Here is a 26,951-nt window from a genome sequence, read left to right on the forward strand (position 1 = left end):
ATAGACCAATGTATGCTTTCTATGGTCCTATGTAAAAACTTCTGAGCAACAATATATAGAATTATATGAAAGTAGTATTTAGCAAAGATATTGTTCAATGTAACAAAAATAATTTCTATGACCCTCAATTACCGTACTAAAAACAATGAATACAGCATTTACCTTTGCAGCAGCACAGCGAACTGCCATTGACCTATCCATTAAGCACGAACGGGCAGCTTTGTAGATATCTCTGTGACATGGAATAGCAGCTGCTCCCAGCCCCTTCAATATATTTTGCAAACTTAACATGATTTCATATCGCCCTTGAGACTGAACAAAAGAAAAAAGTCATTTTATTTTTCAGCTTAATGGGTTTTTTGTGTATTCTTTTTTAAAAAACATTTTTGTGCATTTCTTGTCCAGCAAGCTCGGAGAACATTTGTAGCATCAGTACAATCGTGTAGCATAAGCCAGGTTTAAAAATTTTGTCCAAGTTTCTCACTTAATTTACCGTGCCTGGATTCATCCTTTTTCCTGTGCTGCTCCCAATTCTTGGAATCTCCTTCCCTTACATCTCTGGCCTACCATCTCTTTAACCAATTTTAAGGTGGAAGTTAAGATGTTTTTGTTTAGGGAAGCGTTCTATCTCACAACTTGATTGAATGATTATTATTAGGTATTTCTGTTTGTTGTATTTTAAGATATGTTTTAATGTTATTATTTTGTTTTCTTAGACTGTATGCCTTAGGCAGGTTTTTAATTTTTAAAAATTTCTACATATTCATTATGTACAGCATTGTGCAAATTTACAACACTTTATAAAGTTTAATAATAATAATATTAATAATAATAGTTTTAAAACTGACTTGAAGACCATCCTGTTCAGAGAAGCATTCCCAGGTATTGCATGGCTATTATTTGCTATTTGACGTTTTTAATTTGTTGCCTGTATTAAACCCTTTCCTGTATTGTTATGTATTATTTTATGCTATTATTTCTTAGATTGTACGCCATGGGCAGGTTTACTCTTATCTAATTTATGGTTTGTATGTACAGTGCTGTGCAAATCTACAGCGCTATATAAATAAAGCATAATAATAATGATAGCATGATGTGGAAGAAAAATTGGCATTTTAGCCCTGCACCATTCAAAAAATCAAAAGTTATTTGAATTCACTTTGTCAGCTAAAAGAGTACAAAGAATAAAAAACACAGACAGGCCTATGTTATAGATTAAGAAGCAATGATTGTGACTTTTAAAAAGAGCAATGCAAACCAAAAATGTAAGTTGTTCGTTTAAAGCATTTTTGCTGCACGTTTCAGTAAATAAAATCTTCCACAGTGGCTTATGTACAATCACTTTTAAAAAAACAAAAACAAAACTGCCCTAGAGCCTAAAAAGACACAACACAAAAGGAAAAAGAAAAAGGGAATGAAGAACGAAAAAAGTAAGAAGAAATAAAAATTAATTATAATTCTCAAAATTAAAGTATAATTCTTAAAATAACCAACTGGAAGCAGTTCTAGAAGAAAGGAGACCTGATGGAGACAGTTTTTCAACTGAAGTGGTGAAATGACCCTGCTCTCACTTCCCTTTGTGGATGCTTGATGGAATGGTTGCTTTCTGATAATTAGAGGGTAGTAGCTGATGAAGTCTTTCAATAGGGATGATAAAATAAATTTATTAATTAAATTCAATGAAAGAGGAAAAAAGGTTTATAGGTGTTTTGGGTTATTCTGGCATTCTGCTAATTCTGCGTTCTATTCACATCTCCTTACCTCCGCATTCTTCATTGCTTTAAGAATATTCCCTACAGTATCCAGAAAGCTGTTACCCAAAATTCTTCCCAACTTTTTGTACAAATAGCCCAAGCAAACCACTGCAGCACTGAAAAGGGGGGGGGGGAGGATGAGGAGAAAAAAATAAAGTCAAAATAAAATTAATTAATGCTCTTCAGAATTTTTAATGCCAGCCATTTACCAAATAAAGCTAAAATTTTAAATTACAAATAGCAGTTATATATTAAATTATTTAGAAAGTAAGCTAGCATACAATTTCATGATCAACACATTAAAAACTTAAAAGACTAGCTTATCATTCTGCAAAATGTAAGAAAAAAGTCACATTAGTATGACAGCTCTAATGGTCTGTTCTGGAACAGTTTTGCATCACAAAAAGATAATGAAAGGACTGGCAGGAACTTTTCCTGTCAATTATAGTGGATGAATAGGCTCTAGACCAGCCCTGGAATCAGTGGCAGACACACCTGAAATCTTTTAAAGACCATACCCTAATGGAAGCCTATCACCATCTGTGACCCAGATGTATTGAGGGGAAATAGCAATTGCAAGACTGCTGCTCACTGCACTACATTCTGTGCTCATCCTCACTTTAAACAAGCCCAACTACACCGAAGAAAGCAGAGAAGAAAAGGAGGAATCTATGGCCCCATACAGACAGGCCAAAATAAAGCTGCGCCAAAGCCATGATCCAATCCTAAGGTCTAGAGCGCAGCTTCCAGACTCTTAGGAGGCATGCATCATTTAAACAGCATACCTCCAAAGTGACCCGAAGCAGCTTTATTTTGGCCTGTCTGTATGGAGCCTATATGTGGTCCACCAAGGCCCACATTTACAGGGCCAAATCTTTATTAGTCATCTCAGTATGCCTTAATTATCTTGCTGAACTTGAACTCTGCACTGGTCAGCTGAGATCTGAAGGAATCTTCATTATTTGGCCTTCTCCTTGTGATTTAATAAAGTTCCATGACCATGCATGTGCAAAAACAAAAAATAGCTTCATTTATATACCGCTTCATACTGAAGTAAGTGTCTAAGTGGTTTACAACTGTAAGCTAACTGCCCTCAACAATCTGGGTACTCATTTTAACAACCTTGGAAGGATGCAAGCCTGAGTCAAGCTTGAACCCTTTTGCTGGTATTGAACTGGCAACCTTATGGTTTTGAGTGAGTGGCTGCAATACAGGCATTTAACCACTGCACCACCAGGGTACCACTGCACCACCAGGTGTACTCACCTCCCAAACTCTCAAGGGACATTAATATCTTGTGAGTGCATCACTATAGCATTGATAATAAGGATGTGACCACATCAGTGTTGTAAAGAAGCCCTGAAAAACTATTATCCTGCAAAAATGGTATGCTGGGTCTCGCAAAGAAGGAAAAAAAGCGCTCCTTCCTTCAAGAGTCTATTTAGTCTCTCTGAAAGATAAGAACAACAACTGTCCCTTCTCTAGCCTCCTTGCTCACCCCCTTGGAATTCTGGCAAACTATGATTAGCAGTCAACCACTTACACACACTCTTGGATTTGTAACTATAATTTTTTTCTCTGGAAGCATAGGATTACATCTCTACTCAACTCAAAATCTTAGCTATGTATGCAGTTCTTGCTTTCTATTGCTGCTGGTGAGCTGACTGTACCTGTTTTTGATTCAAGACTGCAAGAAAAAGACAAGATGAATCTAGCATCTCTGTGAAGTTAGTGTAACAAATTGTGAATGCATAGCAAAACAGGGGAGGGGTCAGTCTAACTTTCTTGCTTTGAGCAACAACGACCTGGAATCAGTCCTGAACACACTAAACCATGCTACAACCAATTCACAACTTTTTACTTAGAGTTACCATGCATTCCTTTGTTTATAATGAAGAAACACACTTCTAATATGACATCATTATACCTTTAGACTTACAGTTTTGTAGGCAGATAACTTGGTGAATCATCCTTACTGCGAATAAGTTCATTGCATTTGTCAATCGTCTGGTGAACAGAAAAGATGTCTCCAGAACTATAGAGTACAGCAAGATTCTTGGCAATGAGCTGTCTGGTAGGAGGCCCTGGTGAACTGGTTAATAAAGATATCAGCTGTTCAACAAGTTTGATTTGTTTTTCCTTTATATCAGCCTGGAAATATGAAAGAACAAAGTGCTTAAAATTAGTGATGGGGAAACTTCAAACTGGTGAAGTCTGAGTAAGCGGCCCAGTTTTAGCTGGATCTAAAGCCCTTCAAATTTGAGTCTTGTTCAGCAGGGTTCATGTCCCACCCTTACTGGTAGCCAAGCTTCTCCTATTTCTGTGCGCCCAGCTCACACCAGCTATTTATGACTGTAGCTGAATTCAGAGACAAAAATATTAAACAAAGACAGTTTTCTTAAAATGGCAGTTATATAATACTTACTCGACTGGTTGCTGGTAAAAGTTTTTCCAAAAACCTCAGCCACTCAAAAGCAAACTCTGCTTTCTGAAATTCACCCAACTGGTTATAGGCTTCTTCATTGAGTAATAAACTGTGAGCCAACTCCATTCTCTAAAGTGTCTCTCTCGTGCTATCTGGAAGCCACTCATGAAGGTCCACTGGCAGTAGCTAAGTAGTGGCAATATTCACTTGGTGAATGAAATACAACACCTAGATAAATAAAATTTTAAAATGTTTAAGGAGTGGTGGGGGTGGGGGAATCCAAACATTAAAAAAAATTAATGCTTGATTTTACAAACTATTTCAAAAATAAAGAAAGGGTCATGATGCAATGTAGCAATGTTTCTATGCTAGAACATCACACTATGTGGCACTGCATCAGTACTAGAAAACAGAACAAAGGATAACTGCACCAGTGAAACAATGAACCCTAAAGCAGTGCTTCTTAAGCTATCTGATGTGGAGGACTGAGGCATCTCCTCATCCCACCTATGTGCCAGAGACCAGTACCATATTTGTGCCTATTGCTTACAACTGTTTTTTTCTCAGGAACTCTCCAGGGAATGGTAGCTGATGGCTTGTGAACCAGCACCAGTCCACAGCCTGCCAAGTTGAGTAACACTGGACTACAGCACAACAACTATCAGAAGTACATGCACACGTTTTAAGATATCAAGCATGATACTAAAAGTATTGTGCAAACTGTCAGAACAAACTTTTTCACTGTGTGAAACACAAAATTATTGTGTAAGTTGTATTGGTATAAGCTATACTGCATTTCTGCAGTTATATTATCAGATAGACTCCTTACTGATAATAATTTTACTTTTCAATATAGGGAGGGAGGGAGGGACGGATACCTTTAGGACTAGCTCATTTATTTATTTTATTGTACCAGAGTGTGGATTTCAATTCAATTCTTCAGATGTGCTGACAGTGTCCAATATTCAAGCCAAAGATATTTAAGGACAGATACATAGTTGTGTGGATGGAAGCAGAGCATGCTAGATGCAAAAAGTTTGAAACTGTGGCACAGGCCTTTAACCTTCTCAAACTGACAGACTGTACAATACAGTCTGACAATCATCTGGTCCGTCAGTCTTGAGTTGCCAAAGCAATATTCCATTTAACCAAAAGTTTAACGTTTTTGAGGACTCTTTTGTTATATAAATGTGATGAGAACCAGCACATTCATATTATTTGCCAAGAAATGATTACCTCTTTTCATATATGCTAATAGACTGGAGTACAGTATGTGAATACATCTTAATGCAGCTGTTTAACTTTCCCTTTCCCCCCAGGATAGTTACCTGGAAGTCAGTGGCTGTGGGGATTACTGCACAACACTCTTACAGTGCTGCTATTCCACTTTTACTGCTCAGGCTGCTTCCTGTGGCATTCTGTGATTTGTAGTTTAGGGAGGGGCATTTAGTGCTCAGTCAGAGAGCTCTTAGGCCTCACTGAACTACAAACCCCAGAATGCCACAGGAGGCAGCCAGAGCAGTAAAAGTGGAATAGCAGCACTACAAGAGTGTAGTGTGGTAATCTCCTGTGTGTCCAAAAGAATGAAACATTTTGCCACTGGCTTCTGGACATTGCCATTTCTAATGTCATATCTGTGTTTCTTTATTCTCTTTCATAGATAATGTTCTGTTTACACAATGTAGGATTGTGACAGGACAGTGCCTTCCCTGGTGGGACTGCTGCACCTGCACCCATTTCCGTTCACAAGGCAACACTTTGCTGACTGAAAGTCCATAATTGAAGATACACACAGTACAGTTGCTATGCTCACAGAGGCCCTGTATTAGAAGCCCTGCCTAGGGCTATATTTCAGACACTTAACTTTAATTCAGATACAGTTCGCTTTACCAGGTAAGTATTACTGGACAAGTCTAGTAACTGCAGTATAGGGTTCTCCTCCATTTGCTTCAACCAAGTGAGTATTCCAGAAAGTCTCATCCCGACCTCTTGCCATTCCTCCCAAGTGGCTCTTTAACCTTGTACATCACAAGATTTCTGTATGTCCTTGTTACCACTCAGGTTCTGTAGTCCTTCGTCAAGCCTATAGTACACCTGACTCTCCTATTCATGTTTCTCTCACAGACTTGTCCTCTCCTCTAGCCCCTTACTCTCATCCCTCACCATAAGGACTGACTTGCACTTCTGGACTGCCTGTGACCATCGGAAAAACTCGGCCTGCCCGTTCAGATGATCCCACCTTCAAGGCCCAGATGAGCTTTTCTGAGTCTTCCCGTCACATGCTTGCTCTCTCTGCTCCTTCCCTGGTCACTCCAGGTATGAGGCTTTGGCACCTAACACTCTGGATTTGGGACATTCCTTCCACTGCATCTCTGCCCAGCTCTCCTCCTCTTCTGCTGCTGATCTCTTCTTCGTTTTGGAATTCCCTGCTTTCTGTTTGCTCCTTCTCACCACTCCCTTTGTCTCCTTCTCCTCCCATGCTGCAACCAGGGAATGAAGAGAGACATTTTTCCTGGTCTGCTGTGCACCAATGCCAAGGTAGGAGTTTGTTACCTCCACAACCCAGCTATGAAGGTACAGAGGGCACTAACACCTGATGGTACATATTACATTGGAAGACGGAGCAAACCTCTAATGTTGTGGGTTTTTCACCATTGTTACTTTCATATACAACTAGGAACAACTGTGGAAATCTCTGGCATGTCTGAAGATGCCAGCCGCAAATGCAGGTGAAACATCGGGAATAAATTCTTCTAAAACATGTCCACATAGCCCAAAAACCCACAGAAAAACTGTGGAAATATATTTCACTACTATGAGCAGCAGGAATTATTTTGGGTATTTTGATTTGTATTCACTGTAGCATATGCATGTCTATTTATTGAACAGAACACAAAACATGTTGAGTGTATTTTCAGGCAGCACAGAGATAACAAAGCAAACCATAATCTGCTGAAAATTGCTATTACTTTTTAACACCCATAATACATTTTTCTTACAGTCTACTGTGAAGACATACCAAATTATTACAAATAATAAACCACACCCGAAAATTGCAATTATTGGTTGGCTCTGCCCTATTTTCAGTAATTCTCTGTTCCCATTAAAGCCCAAGGCGTGACAATCCAGATCTTAAGAAACACTTTTTGAGAAATGCAAAGAGCTCCAGACTGAAGTGGAAAAGAGATTAAAAAAAAAAAAAAACCAAAACTTTCCAATCAGGCTTTTGTTCATGCAGCCTTAGACCTGCTCCACTGTACCTTCGATCACAGTCTCTAAACACAGAAAATCAACTTACAAATTTGGGGCATATGGGCCCAAAGACTGCAAAATACCTTTTCATAACAAAGTATCTTCATTTCCGTTCAGCCTTTTCTTTTGGTAGGAATCCTGAAATGGCTACCAACCATCATACAGAAAACAATAAAGAAAAGTCTATACGGGTTGTATGTCTACTAAATTTACATTAGCTTTGCAAAAAGACATTAAATAATGGTCACATCAGTATTTCAACAGAATAATAATTTATTGCTCTTTTAACTATGAACATATTGTATCAGAATGTTTTATTCCATGACCACTCCATTCATTATAAATATCAATAAACAAGTGGTTAAAGAAAGCTTTTCACACCTACCCACAGTGATTACAAAGCCCCAAAACCAAAAGCTAGGCCACTCTGCTCAAGCTGAGGGAGTGTATTAAACTCTACAGATCAGATAATGGAATCAAGCCAGGTAGTGTAAGACAATTATAGCACAGCTACAAGACACTGTCTGTGAAAATGAAGACCTTCACATGGCTGCTTAAAATTAAATATTATTGTCTATGGTGTTTCACATTGTATCCTTAAATCTATCCTTCACTCCAGAACTATATTTCACTCCAGTACTGCCAACACAACCATGCCTTACAATGACTATACGTTTTACAGTAAGTATGAATCATTTCTTTATGTGATGAGTCAATTGTGTGCAGCACCGCTATTATTCTTTGCCCACCTTAAAAAGAAGAATACAGAATACAAAAGCCAAAAGCCAAAACGTGTTTTTTTCCTATATACTTTCTCCTACTAATAGAGATAACCACTGTGTTTATTTTCTTCTGGAAGTTTATTTCCTCATAAAGATTACTTCTGGTTATACATGTATGAGCAAAACAAGAAGAAAAAAAAAGGGGGGGAACACTGTCTCACAGATCACAAATGATTACTTCTTTATATTTTATAGTATGAATCACTGGTAGGGAAGAAGGTGCTAAAGTAAAAAAATAAATATGACTGATACAGAGTAGTTCTCGTTATTTTAGACCATTATGCTTCTGGATTTCTAGGCAGAGGAATAAACTCCTCCATTAAGATTCTCTAAAACTCAGACTTATATTCCTCTAGACCCACTTACCAGAAGTAAATTGTATTATGATTACTGCATATATTCGTCTGTAAGTTGAAAAATGTATACAGTGGTACCTCGGGATACGAAATACCCAGGTTACGAAATTTCCGGGATACGAAAAAATCCCATAGGAAATAATTGTTCCGGGTTACGAATGTTTTTTCGGGTTACGAAAAAATTTTTGGTGCTTTTCGGCGCTATTTCACACGGAATCGCGGCTTTTCCCCATTAGCGCCTATGGGTTTTCGGCTTACGAAGGCTTTTCGGGTTACGAAAGCGGCCGCGGAACGAATTATTTTCGTAACCCGAGGTACCACTGTACAGTACTACGAAACTGACCCCAAAAACCTGGATTGACTTATACATGTCAATACAATAATAAGACGTTGGGATGAGGGAGCGTTCACTCCTCAAGCCTCTTCCCAGCAAGGTTGCCTCTGGAGGGGGCAGCTGGGCTGGGAAGAGGCAAAGAGAGCGAGCAGGACATCATCTATATCCTTGGTTACATGCCCTTCAGTTTTACTCTCAACTTATCCATGGATCATATAGACCCATGGAAATCAATGGCTAAACCTGAACTAATCTTATACTTTTATTCCACATCTAAAACTATAGTTCAGGGATGATGTGGCAAAGTAAACTAGTGTAATGAGCTATATAATCATGGGCATGTCCTATGGCTGATAATGTCATTTGGAGGTGCTCTCTATTAGAATTTAGAAAAGTTCCTATTTTAGTCTACAACTAAAGGAACTAAAAAAGCCAACATGACTAGCAGCCATGCTGAAAAGGGGATTCCAGAAGTCTTTATGATACGTACCCAGAATATATGGTACATATAGAGAGAACCAGCGTGGTGTAGAGGTTTTAGCATTGGACTATGGCTATGACTCTGGAGACCAGGGTTTGAATTATCACTGAACATGCTGGGTGGCCTTGGGCACATCACTCTCAGCCTCAGAGGATGGTAATGGCAATCCCCCCACAAAGAAATGTGCCAAAAAAATCCCATGACAGAGTTGTCTTAGGGTGGCCATAAGTCAGAAATGACCTGAAGGTCTTAAATGACACAATAGCAACAATAGATGCTGAGTGATAAATTAATCCATCTTAGTGAAAACGTAGAAAGAAGAAGAGGCAGGCACAGCTCCATCATACCTAAGCTCAGAAGCAGAAGAAAGGCCCTCTCTCCATCCTAACTGCAACAGCCCTGGTCTCGGAGGGAGAGAACTGACAGTATCTGCTGAATTTAATCCCCTCCTCACTGACTTTCCCTTGTGCGACTTATTTAGATTGTAAACCTGAGGGCATTTTGGGAATAGTTCTCCTCTGTGGGGCAACACTTTTATTTTCACCAGATGTGCCTGTGGCAGTGACAGAAATAAGAGAAAACCTTCCCTGGATAATCTCAAGAACAGATCAGATTCATACATGGAGATAACTGTGAACATATGTTGTCCTTAATCTTCTCCTAGCAGTGTATGAGTGTGCGTGCGTGTATGTGTATACAACTTTCCTCTGTGAAAATGTCATTATATAACTTAAGCATACATAACAAAAATTTGTTTCCATAACACCCAATACACACACCCAATTTTTTATGCATACAATTCATTGTGTCTTGTCTATGTCATTTATTCCTAAACTATCACCCCATACACATTCACCTGTTAGTCCTACAGAACTAAATTTGAGCTTACTTCAGAGCAGACATATCTCAGACTTTGTCAGCGGCTAATTTTGTTATATTCTAGCCAGGACACAAAGATGCTAAAGAAGGGGTGGGAACTGTGCAGGACTCCAGATGTTGTTGGACTGTAATTCCCTGCATTCTTCACTATTGACTACACTGGCTAGGGGGCTGTTGGGATTTACAATCCAACAACATCTGGAGGACCACACAGTTCATATCCATGCAGAAAAGGAATCATTGTTGGGTGTGGTGAAGTTTCCTGTTCTGCTCATATGAATGACCTAATGGACTTTCCACCTTCAATACAGCTGCAATAAACATATCATACATACAAAGTAATGTTAATTTTTATCTTAAAAGGAAAACAGCTAGTGGCAGAGGAATAAAACTTTTTTCTACAGTAATATATACAGTCCTAAGTGAGTCAAACAAGAGAAACTCAACCACAAATGATGTTCAACTTCATACTATTTGAGTCTAGTTCATTCAAATAATCTAGTTTTCAACAAAATTGTACCATTACATTTCTTTCATCCTGACAAACCTACTTTTTGGCACTACAATCAGTTTAGAAGCATGCTCTTATAAAGATTTAATTAGGCTGTTTTTACTTAGCAAACTGAAGGGCAATGGAGTGGTCCACTATTACATTTGATCTGAGTTTCTTCCAGCTCTATTTTCTTCCTCCTCAGTCTATGGGCAGTGGTTCTCAACCTTCCTAATGCCGCAACCCACAGGTTGAGAACCACTGCACTAGAATATTATAGGTTATGGCACCAACCCTGAGTTTTAGGCAACCCCTCTGAAGGGGTCGTTCGACCCCCCCAAAGGGGTTGCAACTCACAGTTTGAGAACCGCTCATCTATGGGAGGGAAGTCATATTGCTGGATATTTTCATCCTTAAGAGCACTGACCCTGAACCAAAACTGCTACAAAACAGGTGAGAGTAACACCATCATCAACAAGTTCACATCAGTTTATCAACATGAAGCCCCTGTATGTAATCTTTAATGACATAAGCAAGAACATAAAAATAGCTATGGAATCCCATATACTTAAAGCAATGGAAGACAGAAAGAGGTATTCTAGAGGTGTATGTAACTAACAGATTCTCCTTTTCTAAATAAGAGCTTTTTTTTAACCACCTCTCTAGTTATGCTGCAAAAAGAACTGGAAAAAATAAATAAATAAATAAATAAACGATAAGGTCCCCATATTAAGGGGATATGGTGGCTCAGTGGTTAAGATGCTGACTCTAATGACTGTAAGATTGGCAGGTCAAGACCCAAGTGCCGTATGACGGAGTGAGCTCCCATCACTAGTTCCAGCTTCTGCCAACCTAGCAGTTTGAAAGCATGTAAAAGTGCAAGTAGATAAATGGGTAGTACTACTTGATCTGTCCCAATAAAAGATTGGATATTGTCCAAGTTACCATTTATATTATACAAATAATAATGGTGTCATTTTCCTGTTCACATTAAAGAAAGGATCCGAAATTGAACATTTGTCTTTAGAATGTAATTATCTGAGATATATATATAGTGGGCCATTTCCTTATGTGGGGGATCCGTTCCAGATCCCCCCGCATAAGGGAAAATCTGCCTATGCTCAAGCCCCATAGGAAATAATGGGGTGTGTGCATGTGTCAGCACAGCGTGCATGCACACCATCATTGTTCTCCCCAAGCGGCTTCCACCTAAGCTGAAAGCTGTGTAAAATGTATACTGTAAAAATGTATAAAATGTATACAATCACTGCATAGAGAATTTCTACATGTGCATGACATCATTACAAACAGAATAAGTCTGGATGGCATATCCTAACCATAGCCCAGATCCTCTCCTTATGTTATTATCATTACTTGAGGGTGTATCTTAGCCTACTGATGAAAACCTTACCCTCATCCATTCGCAATAGCAAGTGCATTTCTATACTACTTATCAGTGAATTAGCACTCCCTAAGCCATTTACAATGTGTACGCCAATTGCCCCCACTAAGCTGGGTACTCATGTTACCAAACCTACAAAAGAATGGAAGGCTGAGTGTACCCTGGAGCCCTGCAGGATCAAACTCACAACATCTTCCTTTTAATTTTCTCCTTCTACTCTGCCTTCATGAGTTACATGAAGCCACTTTAAACTTTCCAAATGGGTTGCCACATTAATTTTTCACAGCATAAGCCAAGAACTTTATGGGAACCTTAAGGAGAGACTATTTTAACAGGAACTTTCATTGACTTTAGCTCACTTCATGAGATACATGGATTGTTAGCCAGAATTTCAAAGCACCCAGTTCAAATGACTGCAGACCCTAACTCCCTTAAAAGCAGTCAGCATGACTCCAAAAACGAGTCAGGTTTTCCTCACTCTCCTTCCCCCATCTGTTTTTTGCAACATCCTGCCTGGAGAACTGAAAAGCTTGCACACATTTTTGTGGTCTTTTTGCTGCCCTAATAAAGGCATTACCCAAGCACAGACTTTGGAATTTTTGTCATGGTTACCTCCACTTTTAAAAACAAATATAGGTTGAGTCTCCCTCATCCAAAATACTTTTGATTTTGGAATGCCCACATATGCACATCAGTGGCATAATTGTTCGAGTGTTGGACTGATTCTGGAGACCAGTGTTCGCTTCCCAGCTTAGCCATGAAACTCACTGCATGGTCTTGGACAAGTCACATGCTCTCAGCCTCAGGGAATGCAATGGCAAACCTCCTCTGAACAAATCTTGCCAAGAAAACCCCATGATAGGTTCATTTAGGGTCACCATAAGTCAGAAACTACTTGAAGGTACACACCCGTAGTGAGGTACCTTGGAGATGGGACCCAATTCTAAACATAAAATTCATTAAAGTTTAATATAAAGGTTATACACATAGCCTGGAGGTAATTTTATACCATGTTTTAAATAATTGTGTGTGTGTTTGTGTATAGTGAACCATCAGAAAGCAAAGGTGTCACTATCTGAGCCACTCATGAAAAATGTTTTGGTTTTTTGAATATTTTGGAGACTCAGCCTGTATATACACAATATGCATGGTGGGAGAGTTGTTATAGACAGTGTGGTTAGAGAGTAATTACAATCAGAAAGTACTGACAGTTACACTGACTATTCAAAGAACTGTTAATAACAAACACAGTCTAGCACTCAGTGGCTAATTAACACATGCAAGCAGAGATCCTACATCATTTTGGTACAGTGTAAATATCTATTGGTTCAGTTACATTATGTCTATAGTGAATACCAACATAGTGCAATATATGTGGATCAATGGTCAGTGCTCATGCCAGGAGTCCACTATGCAACTACAATGAGCAAAGGCATTGCACATATACAAGTCATTCTATGTTCTTTAATGTACTATTTCATGTGCAATGGTCCCACATGCACTGTTCTGCTAATGGCACTGTCAGCTATATATAACTGTAGTGCATCTTCATGAAAAAATTCACTCAGCATACATAATGCAACCTATACTTGCATACATCACTAACAGGATGACAGGCACCGTGTGGTAAGAATCCCTGTTTCAAATATCTGGTGATAAACTGGAACCTCTTAATGGATTGTGACTCAGCCATGTCTCACTCTAATCCTCCTTAAATTCTTTATTCTACCACTGCTACATTAAGGTCTCATACTATGAAACACCTTTTATTTCTACTGAAAAATAGTACTGTCTATTAGCATCAGCAGGATTAAAAGACTTCTGTGAGTTTTTCCAGTCCTTATTTTGCCACACTTTTCGTATACGTTCAGTAACTTATAATAACCTGCTACTACAATGTCTAGAGGGGTTCATCTTTTGAACATTCCTTGCAGGGAAACTCACCTGGCACCTCCCTTGAATTTAATCTACTACAGTGGGCCCTTGGTATTTGCTAGGGTTTGGTTTTAGGACCCCCACCCCCACCCTGTGGGGAACAAAATCCGTGGTTGCTCAAGTCTCATCAAATTCAATGGCATAGTAAATGGTGTCCCTTATACAAAATAGCAAAAACGAAGTTTGCTTTTTGGAATTCATATATTTTAAAAAAATATTTTCAAACTGTGGATGCTTGAATCCATGGATAATCGAGGGCTGACTGTAGGTTTAAATTTGTTATTTACAGTTTTGCTTTGGAATTTTATTATATGATTCCTGTATTGTTGTTTCTATTCTAATATGATAGTATGTGTGATGGAAATGGGTTCTAAGCCAATCAGCTATATAGCTAACTAAATCTAAGATGTAACCTCAAATTAGTGTGAGATTACTGGCTTTGAGCACCTAATTTGTACTAGCTGGGTGTTTAAAAGGTGGGATTTTCTGAAATTTTCAACTAAGGGCATAAATATCCTAAAGGTACCATATCTGTCTGATCATGGAAGCTAAGCAAAACAAGTTGTAGCACTGCAGAAATAATCCAGTTTGAGACCACTTTAACTGCCCTGGTTCAGTGCTAGGGAATCCTGGGAATTGTAGTATATTGTGGCACCAGAGCTCACTAACAGAGAAGGTTAAATATCTCATAAAACTACAGTTCCCAGGATTCCCTGGCATTGAACCAGAGCAGTTAAAGTGGTCTCAAACTGGATTATTTCTGCGGTGTGTTTCAGACCAATGTCCACTTCCTCAGGTGCACAGGCAACACTTCACTCCATGTATCAGAAGAACTGAGGCCTGTTACAGACTGCCAAAATAAAGCTGCTTGAGGTCTCTTTGAAGGTATGCTATTTAAATGATGCATGGGTCCTAGAGTCCGGAGGTCGCGCCAAAGCCACCCTCCATTCCTAAACACTGGAGTGCAGCTTTGGTGCAGCTTCCGGATTCTTAGGATGCATGCATCATTTAAATAGCATATCTCCAAAGAGACCTGAAGCAGCTTTATTTTGGCAGTCTGTAACAGGCCCAAGTCTACCAAAGCTTATTCTTTTTCACAGCTGAAAACTTTTTTTTATTTTCTAAAACTTTTGGTATTTCAGATTAATGGTTTATATTTTACAGACTGCCGAAAAGCGCCGTCCTGTGGGCGGGGTGAGGGCTGAGCGCCCCCATGCTCAAAGCTCTCACTGTGGTCCCTGGGCGCTATCTTGGCATGCACCCATACACATGAGGCACGCCATGATGACGTCGCTACGGCACAGCACCCAAACGGCGCTGCATCATTAAGCCGCACGGCAGTGGCTATAACGCCCCTTCGTGGGCACAAAAATGAGTCAGAAAAACCGGCTCTTTTTTGGACTCTACGGAGGCCAATGTGTTTGCCCTAGTACCAATCCAGGGCAGAATGGGGTGTCGTCTCGCTGCCCCTTCCTGCCCGTCTGTATAGGGCCTATGTTATTTTATTCTGCATTTTGTGTTTGTGTGTGCGGGGTTTTTTTTTTTTTTTTTTTTGCATTGTATTTTAGTACTACATTTTAGGGGCGAAACGGACAAGCAGGAAGGGACAGCTTGAAGTCGCCCCTTCCAAAGACAGATTGGGGCTGTAGAGAAGAGATGCCACGGCCCCAATCCACCCTGAAGCCAGCCAAAAAAAGAGCAGATAAGATCCACTGGCTTTTCCCATCCCACCAAGGCTTGAAGCTGGCTTTAAGAAGCTTTGGCAATGTGCGGCGTATAAATGCTGCACCACTGGAGCATTATGAAGCCACACGTCTTCAAGCTTGCTTCTGGCCGTCATCGGGATGTGCAGCATCTAAACGCCATGTGCCAATGACGCCCAGAAGTGAGGTTTTTTTCACCCGTCTGTTCAGGCTCTTAGTTTTTTATACTGAAATATTTATAAATGTTTTATTCTGTTTACAAAGAACCATGTACACGGATGGCACTATACAAGTGAAAGTAGTAACAATAACAATAACAGCCTCAAAGGTGCTGCAAAATTCCTTTGCATACTCAAAGCAGGGAAAACACAGGCTTTTGCCCATCGCCACCCGCCCTGACAGAGTCTGACAGGGAGTAATTCATCAGCCTCAAGGGATCTTGAATTGTGCTTACTTCTGCAAGCAGGAACTGGCTTCTGTTTCACATATCCCCAGGGCAAAGCACACTATGACCTCCAGTGCCACCTTCTCCACAGGAAACCGTTAAAGGCACCTTCTCAGGGCCGCATCCGCACTGCAGAAATAATCTGGTTTGAGCCCACTTTAACTGCCATGGCTCAATGCTATGGAAAGCTGGGATCTGTAGTTCTGCGAGACATTTTGCCCTCTCCGTCAGAGAGCTCTAGTGCCACAGCAAGCTACAAATTCCAGAATTCCATAGCACTGAGCCGTGGCAGATGAAAGTGGTGTCAAACCAGATTACTTCTGCAGTGCAGATCCAACGGAGGAGAAAATCCTTGGGAATCTCTCTTTCTGTTCCTTTCCTACCTTCAGAGAGGCTTTCTGACAGGTTGTGTCCCCAGAAGAGTGTCTTTTCCCAGGACATGTCCTACACTTCAACCTTCTGTCCAGGAGGTATTCCAAAATGTCCTCCATTTTGAGCACAACTAAGAAGCACCAATTTACATTTAAGTTACTATTGGGGGGGGGGGGGGGGGGGGTTGGTACCTTTTATTCTGTAATATCCTAAATTTTGCAGTGCCTTTGTCCTCCTTTGCGGTTGTGACGTCTGGTCACACACTTATTCCCCACCCAACCCAACCAAGATTATGGACAAAACACACTGCAGAAATAATCCAGTTTGAGACCGCTTTAACTGCCCTGGCTCAGTGCTAGGGAATCCTGGGGATTAGTTTGTTGTGGCACCAGAGCTCTCTGACAGAGGAGGCTAAATGTCTCACAAAAGTACAGTTCCCAGAATCCTTTAGCATTGAGCCAGGGCACTTAAAGCGGTTTCAAAACGGATTATCCCTGCAGTGTGGACGCAGCAGCCCCACCACCACAAAACAACCCCCCCATAAAACTAGAGAGAGGGGGGGCTGTGCCTCTCCCTCCTCCATCCCAGCCCTCCATCTTGAGCCTGAGGAGGATGAAGACTGGCTGCGTTCCCTGGAGCGCCTCTTAGCGTTATTATATTGGGCTCCTGCCCTCCATTTTGTGCTGCTTGGGAGGCTTACCTGGCCGTCCTCCATGCAAGGGACCCTGGGGCTCTCTCTGTGTGCCCAGGGTGGGGCCTGGCCAAGGCTGCAGCCTCGTATTCGCCCACAGCTCCCTCCTCCTTCCCTGGCTGAGGGAAGCCCATGCCCTCCCTCCCTTCGCCCTGGCTGAGAGAGAGGGAAGGAGGAGCCTTGGACTATGAAGGAAGGCCCCTTCCCTCCTTCCTTCTCCCTCCCTTTCTCTTCTTTCCATCATGGAAAGCCTCCTCCTCAGGGTTGGAATGGCTCCTGAGGCTACTAGGACGCCTTAACAATAAAATATTTGTTGTTGTTTGTTGTTGTTTACTTCCCTCTATGTTTGCTGCACCCTTTATTGGCCAACCTCCTCCTGAAACATCTGCTTTTTTGGGGGGCTGTGGCTTATGCTACAATATCTGTTTCCCTTTTTAAAAATGCTATTATTATTATTATTACTGTATTATTATTATTATTATTATTATTATTATTATTATTATTATTATTATTATTATTATTATTATTAAAGAGTTGGTGGGAGTGGGGTGAAGCTCAATGGGAGGAGATTTTTTTTAAATTCCCCATAATTTTTTAAAAAATTAAAATATCAATATTTTGAAATTTTAATATTTTTTAAAAATGTTTTTTAATTATATATATTCCTTTTATATTTTTTCCTATAAAAACATCACATTTTAACCAAAATCTTCACTATGCATATGTAAATACATCTTTGTTGTGCATATCTGGTCATATATATATATATATACACACACACAGAGACACACACACAGACACACACACATATAGAGATATATCTTTGATCATACACACACACACATATATATGTATATATACTGGAATACTGTGTCCAGTTCTGGGCACCAGAGTTCAAAAAGGATGTTGACAAACTGGAGCATGTCCAGAGGAGGGTGACCAAAATGCTGAAGGGTCTGGAAACCAAGCTTTATGAGGAAAGACTTAGGGAGCTGGATATTTTCAGTCTGGAGAAGAGAAGGTTAAGAGGTGATATGATAGCCCTGTTTAAGTATTTGAATGGGTGCCACATTTTGGATGGAGCAAGCTTGTTTTCCGCTGTTCCGGAGACTAGAACATGGATGCAAGCTACAAGAAAAAGAGATTCCAGCCCAACATTAGGATAAACTTCCTGACAGTAAGAGCTGAAGAGTAATATAATAATAATAAAAATATTTACTTGTATTACTTTTTTTCACAAATGATTGAAACTGTAATTAAAACATCACACAATTAAAAATTACAATTTAAAACCCCCAAAACACCAACCCTCCCCTAAATCATAAAAACAGTGATCAACCCATAAAAAGATATTAAACATCCAAATTTAAAACTATCCAATAGGAATAGACAAAAATTTCGGGCAGATTAGCGCAAGAAATGAGGGCCAGAGCTTTTAATGAAGAACATAAATACATCCATTCTGACGTTCCTCCAAATGTTGTAGAGACAGTAATTTCATTGTTCTGAGTTGGTTCCCAAGTGTTATGATTTTTTTTAACAAAACAAATAAACAATTGAACTCCATAGCCCTCCAAAAGAAAAGTACCTGAATCACTGACTTCTTTCACTTTTAAGATATTACTCAGAATGATCAACGAATGATCAAAGATGATTGGGAAGCAGTTTTCTCCCATCAGTGAAGAAATTGGCATGTTCCAGCACTAATGCAATATGCTTTTTAGTGTACAGCAATTATTCCTACAGTAACAACCGAAATCTGGGTGTTGTACCAAATTAACTGATGAAGCATGCACATCAGAAACCATATATAAAGGAAAAGAATAAACTCTCCCATATATATATATATATATATGGGAGAGTTTATTGTTATCCTTTGACCTGTACCCAACCTGTAGTGTTACAATTCTGCAAAAACAGGGGCAGAAAGAAGTGGCAGAAAGAAGGTAGTATTGCCATACAAAAGGCCCTGACCTTCACACTTGCAAACAGAATAATTCTTACTTGCCAGCAGATGAACTGATGGCTGATTTTGGAGCCCAGAAATATTCATACAGGAACAAGTCATCTTTCAAATAACTTGAAACTTGGTTCAGAAACAGTTAAGATTTTCACACGGCATCATTATATTGTTTCTTTATCATCCCAAAGTGTAGTGGAATCGTCTTAACAGCTAGACGATTCCAAAAGGTTTTCACATGAGGCTGTTAGTGTTCTTAAATTGTTGATATATCAGAATTCAGCAATAAATGATTACAAAACAATTTCAAAACAGTTACATTCACACACTGGACACAGCAATGATTTAAGAATGATTTAGCAATGATTTAAGAACACTAACAGCCTATGTGAAAATCTTTTGGAATCGTCTATCTGTTAAGACGATTCCACTACACTTTGGGACGATAAAGAAACGATATACCGTGTGAAAATCTTCAGTTTGTACAGGGTCAGTGTATATGGCACAGAATTAACGTTACAGGCTCTGATGACTTACCTCCTACAAGTAAAGACTGCTGCATCCTGCAGTAACAGAACCATCTTTAAAGGGAGTCCCATATAGATAAAGGTAGAAACTGGTAAAACCACCTCTCGAGCCAAAGACAATCCTATGGTATTCATGGGGTCATCATTAAGTCAACAGGTGACTTGAAGACACACAAACTCACCTGCAGCAATATAGTTTGTGTAATGCGTTATGAATGATTGCAATTTCTTCAGAAAGGGATGCAGCTTCAGAATTAACCAAAGTTGATAAAAGAGCCCCCTCATATCCAAAAGTCCCAATACTTCCACTGATAGTGCCAAGTCCAGGAAAAACAAACAAACCATAGCATCATCTAACTCCAACCTCATGCTCCTTCTAGATCTGAAGGATTCAGCACACCCAGTATGTTCACTTTAGAAGAAGCCTACAGCTTGTTTGTCTGTATCCATCAAAGAAGTGCCTCTGGACATGTGTTCGGTGTATGCCCAGAGCCATATGGTACCTTCAGATTAATATCATTTGAGCCCAGATCTCTGGATGACATCTTCCAGTGGCTTCATGTAGGTCAGATGTGTGTGTGTGGGGGGGGGGGGCAGTAAGGTCAAGGGACAGAATGCAGTTCCTCTCTTTACGTACTTCACCAAATTACACTTCTGCCATCTTAAAATCAAATGAAAACATGCTTGAAAATGGCCAACTGCAAATCTCCTGAGAGAGGCTAAATCTAAACATTCCCAAATCCCTTTGAAACCTCAAAACTGCAATGACTTTCTGACTGCGGTTTTTCGCTGGAACTGTCCCTGCTCTGCTTCAATTATGTAAGTGCCTTCAAGTCTTCTGTTGAATTATGGCAACCCCATGATTTCATACAGTTTTCTTTGGCAAGGAATACTCAGAGGTGGTTTTGCCAGTTCCTTCCTTTGAAATATTGCCTGCCCACACCTAATGTGGGCAGGCAATAAGAACAAATTGGGACCCTGAGGCACATACAAAGCCCAATACTAACATGGCAGAACAGGAGTCTCCCAGCACCATATTATTGTTGCACCGTTCCTAAAAGTTTGAAGGCATTGTAACACTGTGGCCCCAAGGCCTGTCCTGGTGAACTCATTCAAAAGGATACCATCACTAATGATCAAATTCCTTTTGTCCATGACTATTTCCCAGCATATGTCACTAAGCATAAAAACAGAGGCAGAACAGATTTGGAAACGTTGTACTGCTCAATTAATTTTTATTGATTGTTTTAGGGTTTTCAATATCTAATAGTATTATACCTTTGCATATTTAATTACATTTTTGACCTTGATAATTTTATCGTTTTGAGATCACTATTAGGAAATTCTGAGTGTGAAGACAATATTATATTAGAGTATAGACTATGAACTAATTCATCAGAAGTGATACATATAAGAGATTCTACCTTATCACAAGAGGCTGGAAGTGAGGGCTATTATGGCATAATAATCATAATATCTGGATGATGCATCTATAGCTATAAGTAAGTGAATTAAATTACTGTTATCTCAGTTAACCAAATAGATGAGCATTACTTCATCAGCAGAAACTTTGGTACCGGTGATAGAAATAACATGAAAAGAATCTAAATACATTTCTACAAAACAAAAGAAAATTGTTTGACATGTTTCGGTAAACTTTTTATTCAGCGCTAACAATATGCAGATCTGAAATCAAACAACCAGATCAGATAAGATGGCAAAGATAAGCAAAATAATTTGGAACATTTTAGAGACCTCTTGAAAGCTTCTTCCAAAATGCATCCTGGGATTATGGTTTCTTTCACCAGCCTCTGGTTTATCATTTCCTTTTTGGTTGCCAGACTTACAGATCCATGCTTTTTGACATGCGGGGGTAACTGGTGAAGAAGGCTTTCCTCTTTTCTTCTTGATTTGCTATTCACAAATGCTTAGTAAGAAATTCCATAAGCACTTGCCTGTTGTAGGCAAGTACAGAGAGCAACAATAAAATTAGCTGAAGTAGCATCTCAGCTCAAATTTTATTGCATTGCTTACTGTAGCCACAGTGCAATAAGTCTGTGTTCACCATCCTCCTGATATGGATAAAAAACTTCCAGCTAGACACTGGACAAAGATAAAAAGGGATTGGTCATAAAAACAGCAATAGCAAGTACATTTCTATACCGCTTATCAGTGCACTTAAGCACTCCCTAAGCTGTTTACAAAGTGTAAGATAAGCTAATTGCCCCCAACAATCTGGGTACTCATTTTAGAGATCTCGGAAGAATGCAAGCCTGAGTCGTGCTTGAGCCCTTTCGCTGGTACTGAACTCACAACCTTAGGGTTTATGAGTGAGTGGCCTCAGTACAGGCATTTAACCACTGCACCACCAGGGCTCCTTAAAAGGACTTTGCCTGCAATTTGAAAGTGAAGTGTGAAATTGCATTTAATATTTAAAATTAAGTAACAAAACAAGTTGCATCCTGGCTCTAACAGCAGTTGTGACCAATTTGAAATAATTTTACCTCCACTATAACCCAGTTAAAATATAACCTCTCAATCTCTGACAGCTTTAAAATAAATAATCAGAAATAGAGAAAAGCTAAATACAGTGCAGATGAGGACAACTTTCTGATTATTATGGTTTCCACAGTACCACTCCCACTCTTCATCCATAATCCAAAATGTGTTACAATCTGCTTTTGAAAGCAACATATATTAACACCCTAAGCTCCTTACATGCTCATTTTTAGTATGTGCTCATTCAAGAGGGTGACCAATATTGAAGTACTGATAAAATGGATATGAATTTTGTTGTTCTTGTGTTTCTTCAGAGATTTGCCATTACCTTCCTCTGAGGCCAAGAGAGTGTGACTTCCCCAAAGTCATCCTGTGGGTTTCATGGCCAAGCTGGGAATCAAACCCTGGCCTCCAGAGTCACAGTCCAACATTCAAACCACAACTCCATGCTGGCTCAAAGGACTGTTAAATTCTGAGCAGTCACACAGAGCTGAATAAATATACCAATTAAACTAATTATAGTGAATTTATTTGTTTTCATATTTTGTTTCCAAGAGAACATCCCTAGTAAGAGGAATGGACAAATTCTTCAGTTATCTAAGTCCATCCTCGAGTCACCTATAGATTAGAATCCAGGAGGCGTGACTTTCTACTCAGGTGCATCCAGATGTTTGAAATGATAAGAAAAAAAATGATAGGATCCAACTGTGTCATTCTGCTGATGGAACTATTTCCATCAACAAAAGGATGGGATGTGTCTTTTCCTGCGACCCTGTATCCCCCCTCCTTCAGTACACTCTCAAAACCTACTCTATTTAGAGACCATTTGCAAACAGCACACAGAACAAAAGCCCTGCAATACTACCACATCATTGGATTTAGGCCATAAAACCTAAGATAGAACAGAAATTATTTATCATTTTCTAAGACAGAGTGTCTTGATCTCATTATTTATTTCCATAGTAGCCTACCCTCATGTAGGCTGCAGCACAAAATGTAAGTGTCTCAACCAGTAGATGGCAAAGATTCAATACAACCCATTTATCAGTAGCAAGGTCTGTGTGGAAGTCAGTGTTTAGTTTTCAAGCCAGGAATGTTTGTACTTCCCCTCACCCTTATTATGCTATATTATGCCCATTTCTTAATCATATCACAGCATGCTAACAATGTAATGCTCTGAACTATGACATACGTAATATTTTGTTGTTGTTGTGTGGCTTCAAATTCTTTCCAACTTATGGTGATCCTAAGGTAAAGCTATCACAGGGTTTCTTTTCTTCATAGGGGATTTGTCATTGGCTTTGTTTGATGCTGAGAGTGTGTAACTTATATGAGGTCACCCAGTAGGTTTCCATGCCAGAGTAGGGATTTGAACCCTGGTTTTCCAGAATCCTAATCCAACACTCAGACCAGTACACCACAGTGGCTCTCTACGAAATAGTTTCTTGTACCGTATTTTCCGGCGTACAAGACGACATTTTGACCCAATAAAATTGGGTCAAAAGTCAGGGGTCGTCTAGTACGCCGGGTTGAGCCCGGCAGCCCCGCGGAGGCCCCTCAGAAGCCGGGGCACGCGCTCCGGGGCCGCCGGCCTCTCAGGCCTCCGGAGGGCTGGGAAGCCGGCAGCCTCGTGCCAGCTTCTAAGGGACCTTCGGAGGCCCCTTGAAGCCAGCGCGCGCATGCATGGGCGGCTGCCGCGCTACTCAGGAGGAGGGTAGCCTTATACGGTGAATATAGGCTAAACCATAGATTTTTATTGTAAAAGTTGGGGGTCGTCTTATACGCCCGGTCGTCTTATACACCAGAAAATACAGTAGTTAAGATGTAAAACACCCAATTGCTGGAAATGTTTCTTAATATTGCTTAACTTTGCATTTGTAACTTATTTCCATAATATCAGAAACATATTTCATAACATATCAGAAAGAGTAATCACTAAAGTTATACATGTAAGTTCTGGATTTTCCACAGTTGTGTTATTTGACACTATTAGAAGGTTAATATTTGACATTTAAAGTGATTTTATGACAATATGGATACCAAGCAGAGATCATAATGACATGGAAGATTATGTAGTCATGATGGAAATTAGGGACTGACCAGGAAGGACAAAATGCCGAGGTTAGTAGTTTGGCAACAAAGATTAACCATCTGCCAGTGGATCTCCATTTATCATAGGCCAAGAACTATATGACTGAATACATAAATGAAAAAGACAATTTGAGAGTAGTTATCATGAAGTAGTTAAATTTATTTAGCTGGGCATTCATTTACTGAAGTCTTTTCATTGCTCTGAAACATTAGAATTAAATTAAGTATACTGCTACCTATCAGCACAATAGTGCAGTATTTGTCAGAATGTCCTTGGTAAAAATTTTAAAACTCAATCATATGAGTGAAAGGTCCATTTGTATCCACTTTCAACACTTGACGATTTCCATATGTGCCATGTCTGAGAACAACACCAGCCTCAAAACATTTGGTATTTGCTGCTAGTTCTCTTTCACACTGAGCCACAAACTGGGTATAGAGATCCAGCCCAATGTCCTTTTCAATATTGGAATGATACTGCATGCTTCTTCCCTTTAGTTTGCCACCCAGTGTGGCCTGAGGTATTATTAATATGTCTCCTGGTAAATTCAAAATAGAAACATATTTGCCACCTTCAGTTTCATTTAACTTCACATTCAAGAGTGTATGGACTGCAAAAACAGAGGAAAAAATGTAATTAGTAAGCTTTAACAGAGTTATGTACTGTATTAGCTAGGCAGCATCTTAAATCCATTTATTTATTTAAAATATTTTTATCCTTCTACTTGGTCAGAAAGTCTCTAAGAGCAGCTTACAGTAGATGATGATGATAATAATAATAAGAGGAGGAGGAGCCACCTTGAAAGGCATAAAGCCTAAAAAACACTCTAGTGTGTAAATTTACAGCGCTTTATAAATAAAGGTTAATAATAATAATAATCTACAAAAGAAAAATAGGCAATGAAGGAAAATAAAAATAGGAAAACTCGGACACCAAATGTTAATATTATAGGAATGTCTCACAGTACATACATTGTGACAGACAGATACAACCAGACAGAGAGAATATTTCAATTTCAATGACCAGTCCAGGTTCTTAGTTCAAAAGGGGGGGGGGGGATATACTGCACATTTATTTACCTGTACATCAGCTCCCTCTACTGGCTATCTGAGACACTTATTTTTCTAAAATATCAAAGTTCAGCAGATGTTACAACAAATTATTGTGCTAATACTAAGACTACCAGTGGGTTCTAGTCCGTTAAAACTCATTTTTGGACTTGAAGGCACTGCAAAAATTTTTTGCTGGTTTTTACTGTTTTCTAAATAGATACACAAACTGTTAACTTCATTACATGCTATAGTCACTTGAAAGAAGTAACTTAAAGACACCAAGCAGTGGTGAGAAAGTGTTTTCATTCACTTAAATAACTTTCTTAAATAAGTATTTTGCAGCTGACTGACTGTGAAAGTCTTATGCTAACATTCATTCATTTTTTCTTAAGAATGCTTATGTTATCGCTTTGACCTTAAAAGGAAACCACTGTGTATGAAACCATCTTGTTAGAACATTAATTGTTGTTGTGTGCCTTCAAGTTGTTTCTGACTATTACGGGATTTTCTGGGGCTGAGAGGGTGTGACTTGCCCAAAGTCACCCAGTAGGCTTCCAGGGCAAATTGGGGAATCTACAATTTACAGAGTCCTAATCCTACATTCAAACCACTATGCTGGCTCTCTAGAACATTAATATTCTATTCAGAAATAGATGAATGAATTCCAAGGTCCAGCAAGAGGTTGTACAATTTGCCTATCTATTTCAAAGCATTTTCAATAATATTTCAGAAGCAACGTCTAGACAACAAGCAGAATATACACAACTGCCAAACTGAGGACACTTTGTATGAGACATTTATTTACATTAGACCTTGAGAAAGTTACTCTTTTGGACTATAACTCTCAGAATCTCCCAAAAAGTAAAGGCCAGTGACCATGGGAACTGTAATCCAAGAATTTTTTTTCTGATTTATACACAGAGAATTTTATCTGTCTGAAGCTACCCTTGCTATTATTTTTGTCAAAAGTGTAATGGCTGGCCATGATAGAAGTTACCATCTGTATAATTTAGAGGCCTATTTGAGATCCAGAAGAAGCCTTTTTTTAAAAAAAAATTATATTTATTTATTTAGCGCATTTAAAACCTTCCCTTGAGCCAAAAAGGCTCCCAGAGCAGCTTACAAATTGTTAATATGACAATTCCCTGCCCTTACAATCTAAAAAAACAGGACACTCAAGGAAAAGTGGAAGTTTATTACGTCCAACAAATGCTGGCTGCTGCTCTCTACTTCGGGGGCCAGAGCAATATAGAGAAGGACCATTTTTCAATTGCTAGAATCAAGGTGTAATGGTGCAGAAGTCACTCCCGTTTACTTCCTGTTTCAAAAAATCCTTCTCTTTGCTAAATCAGCTCAGGGTGGGTCCAAAACATAGTGAGAATGCCCCCTATGCCCACTAGAGGGTTTGGGGGGGCAAAAAACATTTTTGAAAATTTTTGCACATTATTTTAGGGGGGCTTCAAATGTGGTGGAAATGTCCTCTTCATAATCTAGAAGTGTTTTGGAGCAATGTTTTGAAG

The 26,951-nt window shown here is 39.4% G+C and overlaps 2 protein-coding genes across 9 annotated transcripts in view; both read right to left on the minus strand.

The window, feature by feature from the left end:
- HEATR5A (HEAT repeat containing 5A) overlaps positions 1-17,461 on the minus strand; it is a 96,114-nt gene extending 78,653 nt beyond the window's left edge. For all 8 annotated transcript variants that reach the window (XM_042464825.1, XM_042464787.1, XM_042464804.1 and 5 more), the window contains exons 1-5: positions 17,311-17,461; positions 4,180-4,407; positions 3,694-3,905; positions 1,762-1,870; positions 163-312 (exon numbers count right to left, since the gene is read on the minus strand). In XM_042464825.1, coding sequence (XP_042320759.1) covers positions 163-312; positions 1,762-1,870; positions 3,694-3,905; positions 4,180-4,305 — 597 coding nt within the window. In that variant the 5' untranslated portion in view covers positions 4,306-4,407; positions 17,311-17,461. The remainder of the gene's footprint in view (positions 1-162; positions 313-1,761; positions 1,871-3,693; positions 3,906-4,179; positions 4,408-17,310) is intronic.
- Positions 17,462-24,517: 7,056 nt separating this feature from the next.
- DTD2 (D-aminoacyl-tRNA deacylase 2) overlaps positions 24,518-26,951 on the minus strand; it is a 5,975-nt gene continuing 3,541 nt past the window's right edge. Inside the window, exon 3 of the mRNA XM_042441162.1 lies at positions 24,518-24,989. Within this exon, the coding sequence (XP_042297096.1) occupies positions 24,664-24,989 (326 nt within the window). The 3' untranslated portion in view covers positions 24,518-24,663. The remainder of the gene's footprint in view (positions 24,990-26,951) is intronic.

This window comes from Sceloporus undulatus, chromosome 1 (assembly GCF_019175285.1).
Source record: "Sceloporus undulatus isolate JIND9_A2432 ecotype Alabama chromosome 1, SceUnd_v1.1, whole genome shotgun sequence".
Lineage (NCBI taxonomy): Eukaryota > Metazoa > Chordata > Lepidosauria > Squamata > Phrynosomatidae > Sceloporus > Sceloporus undulatus.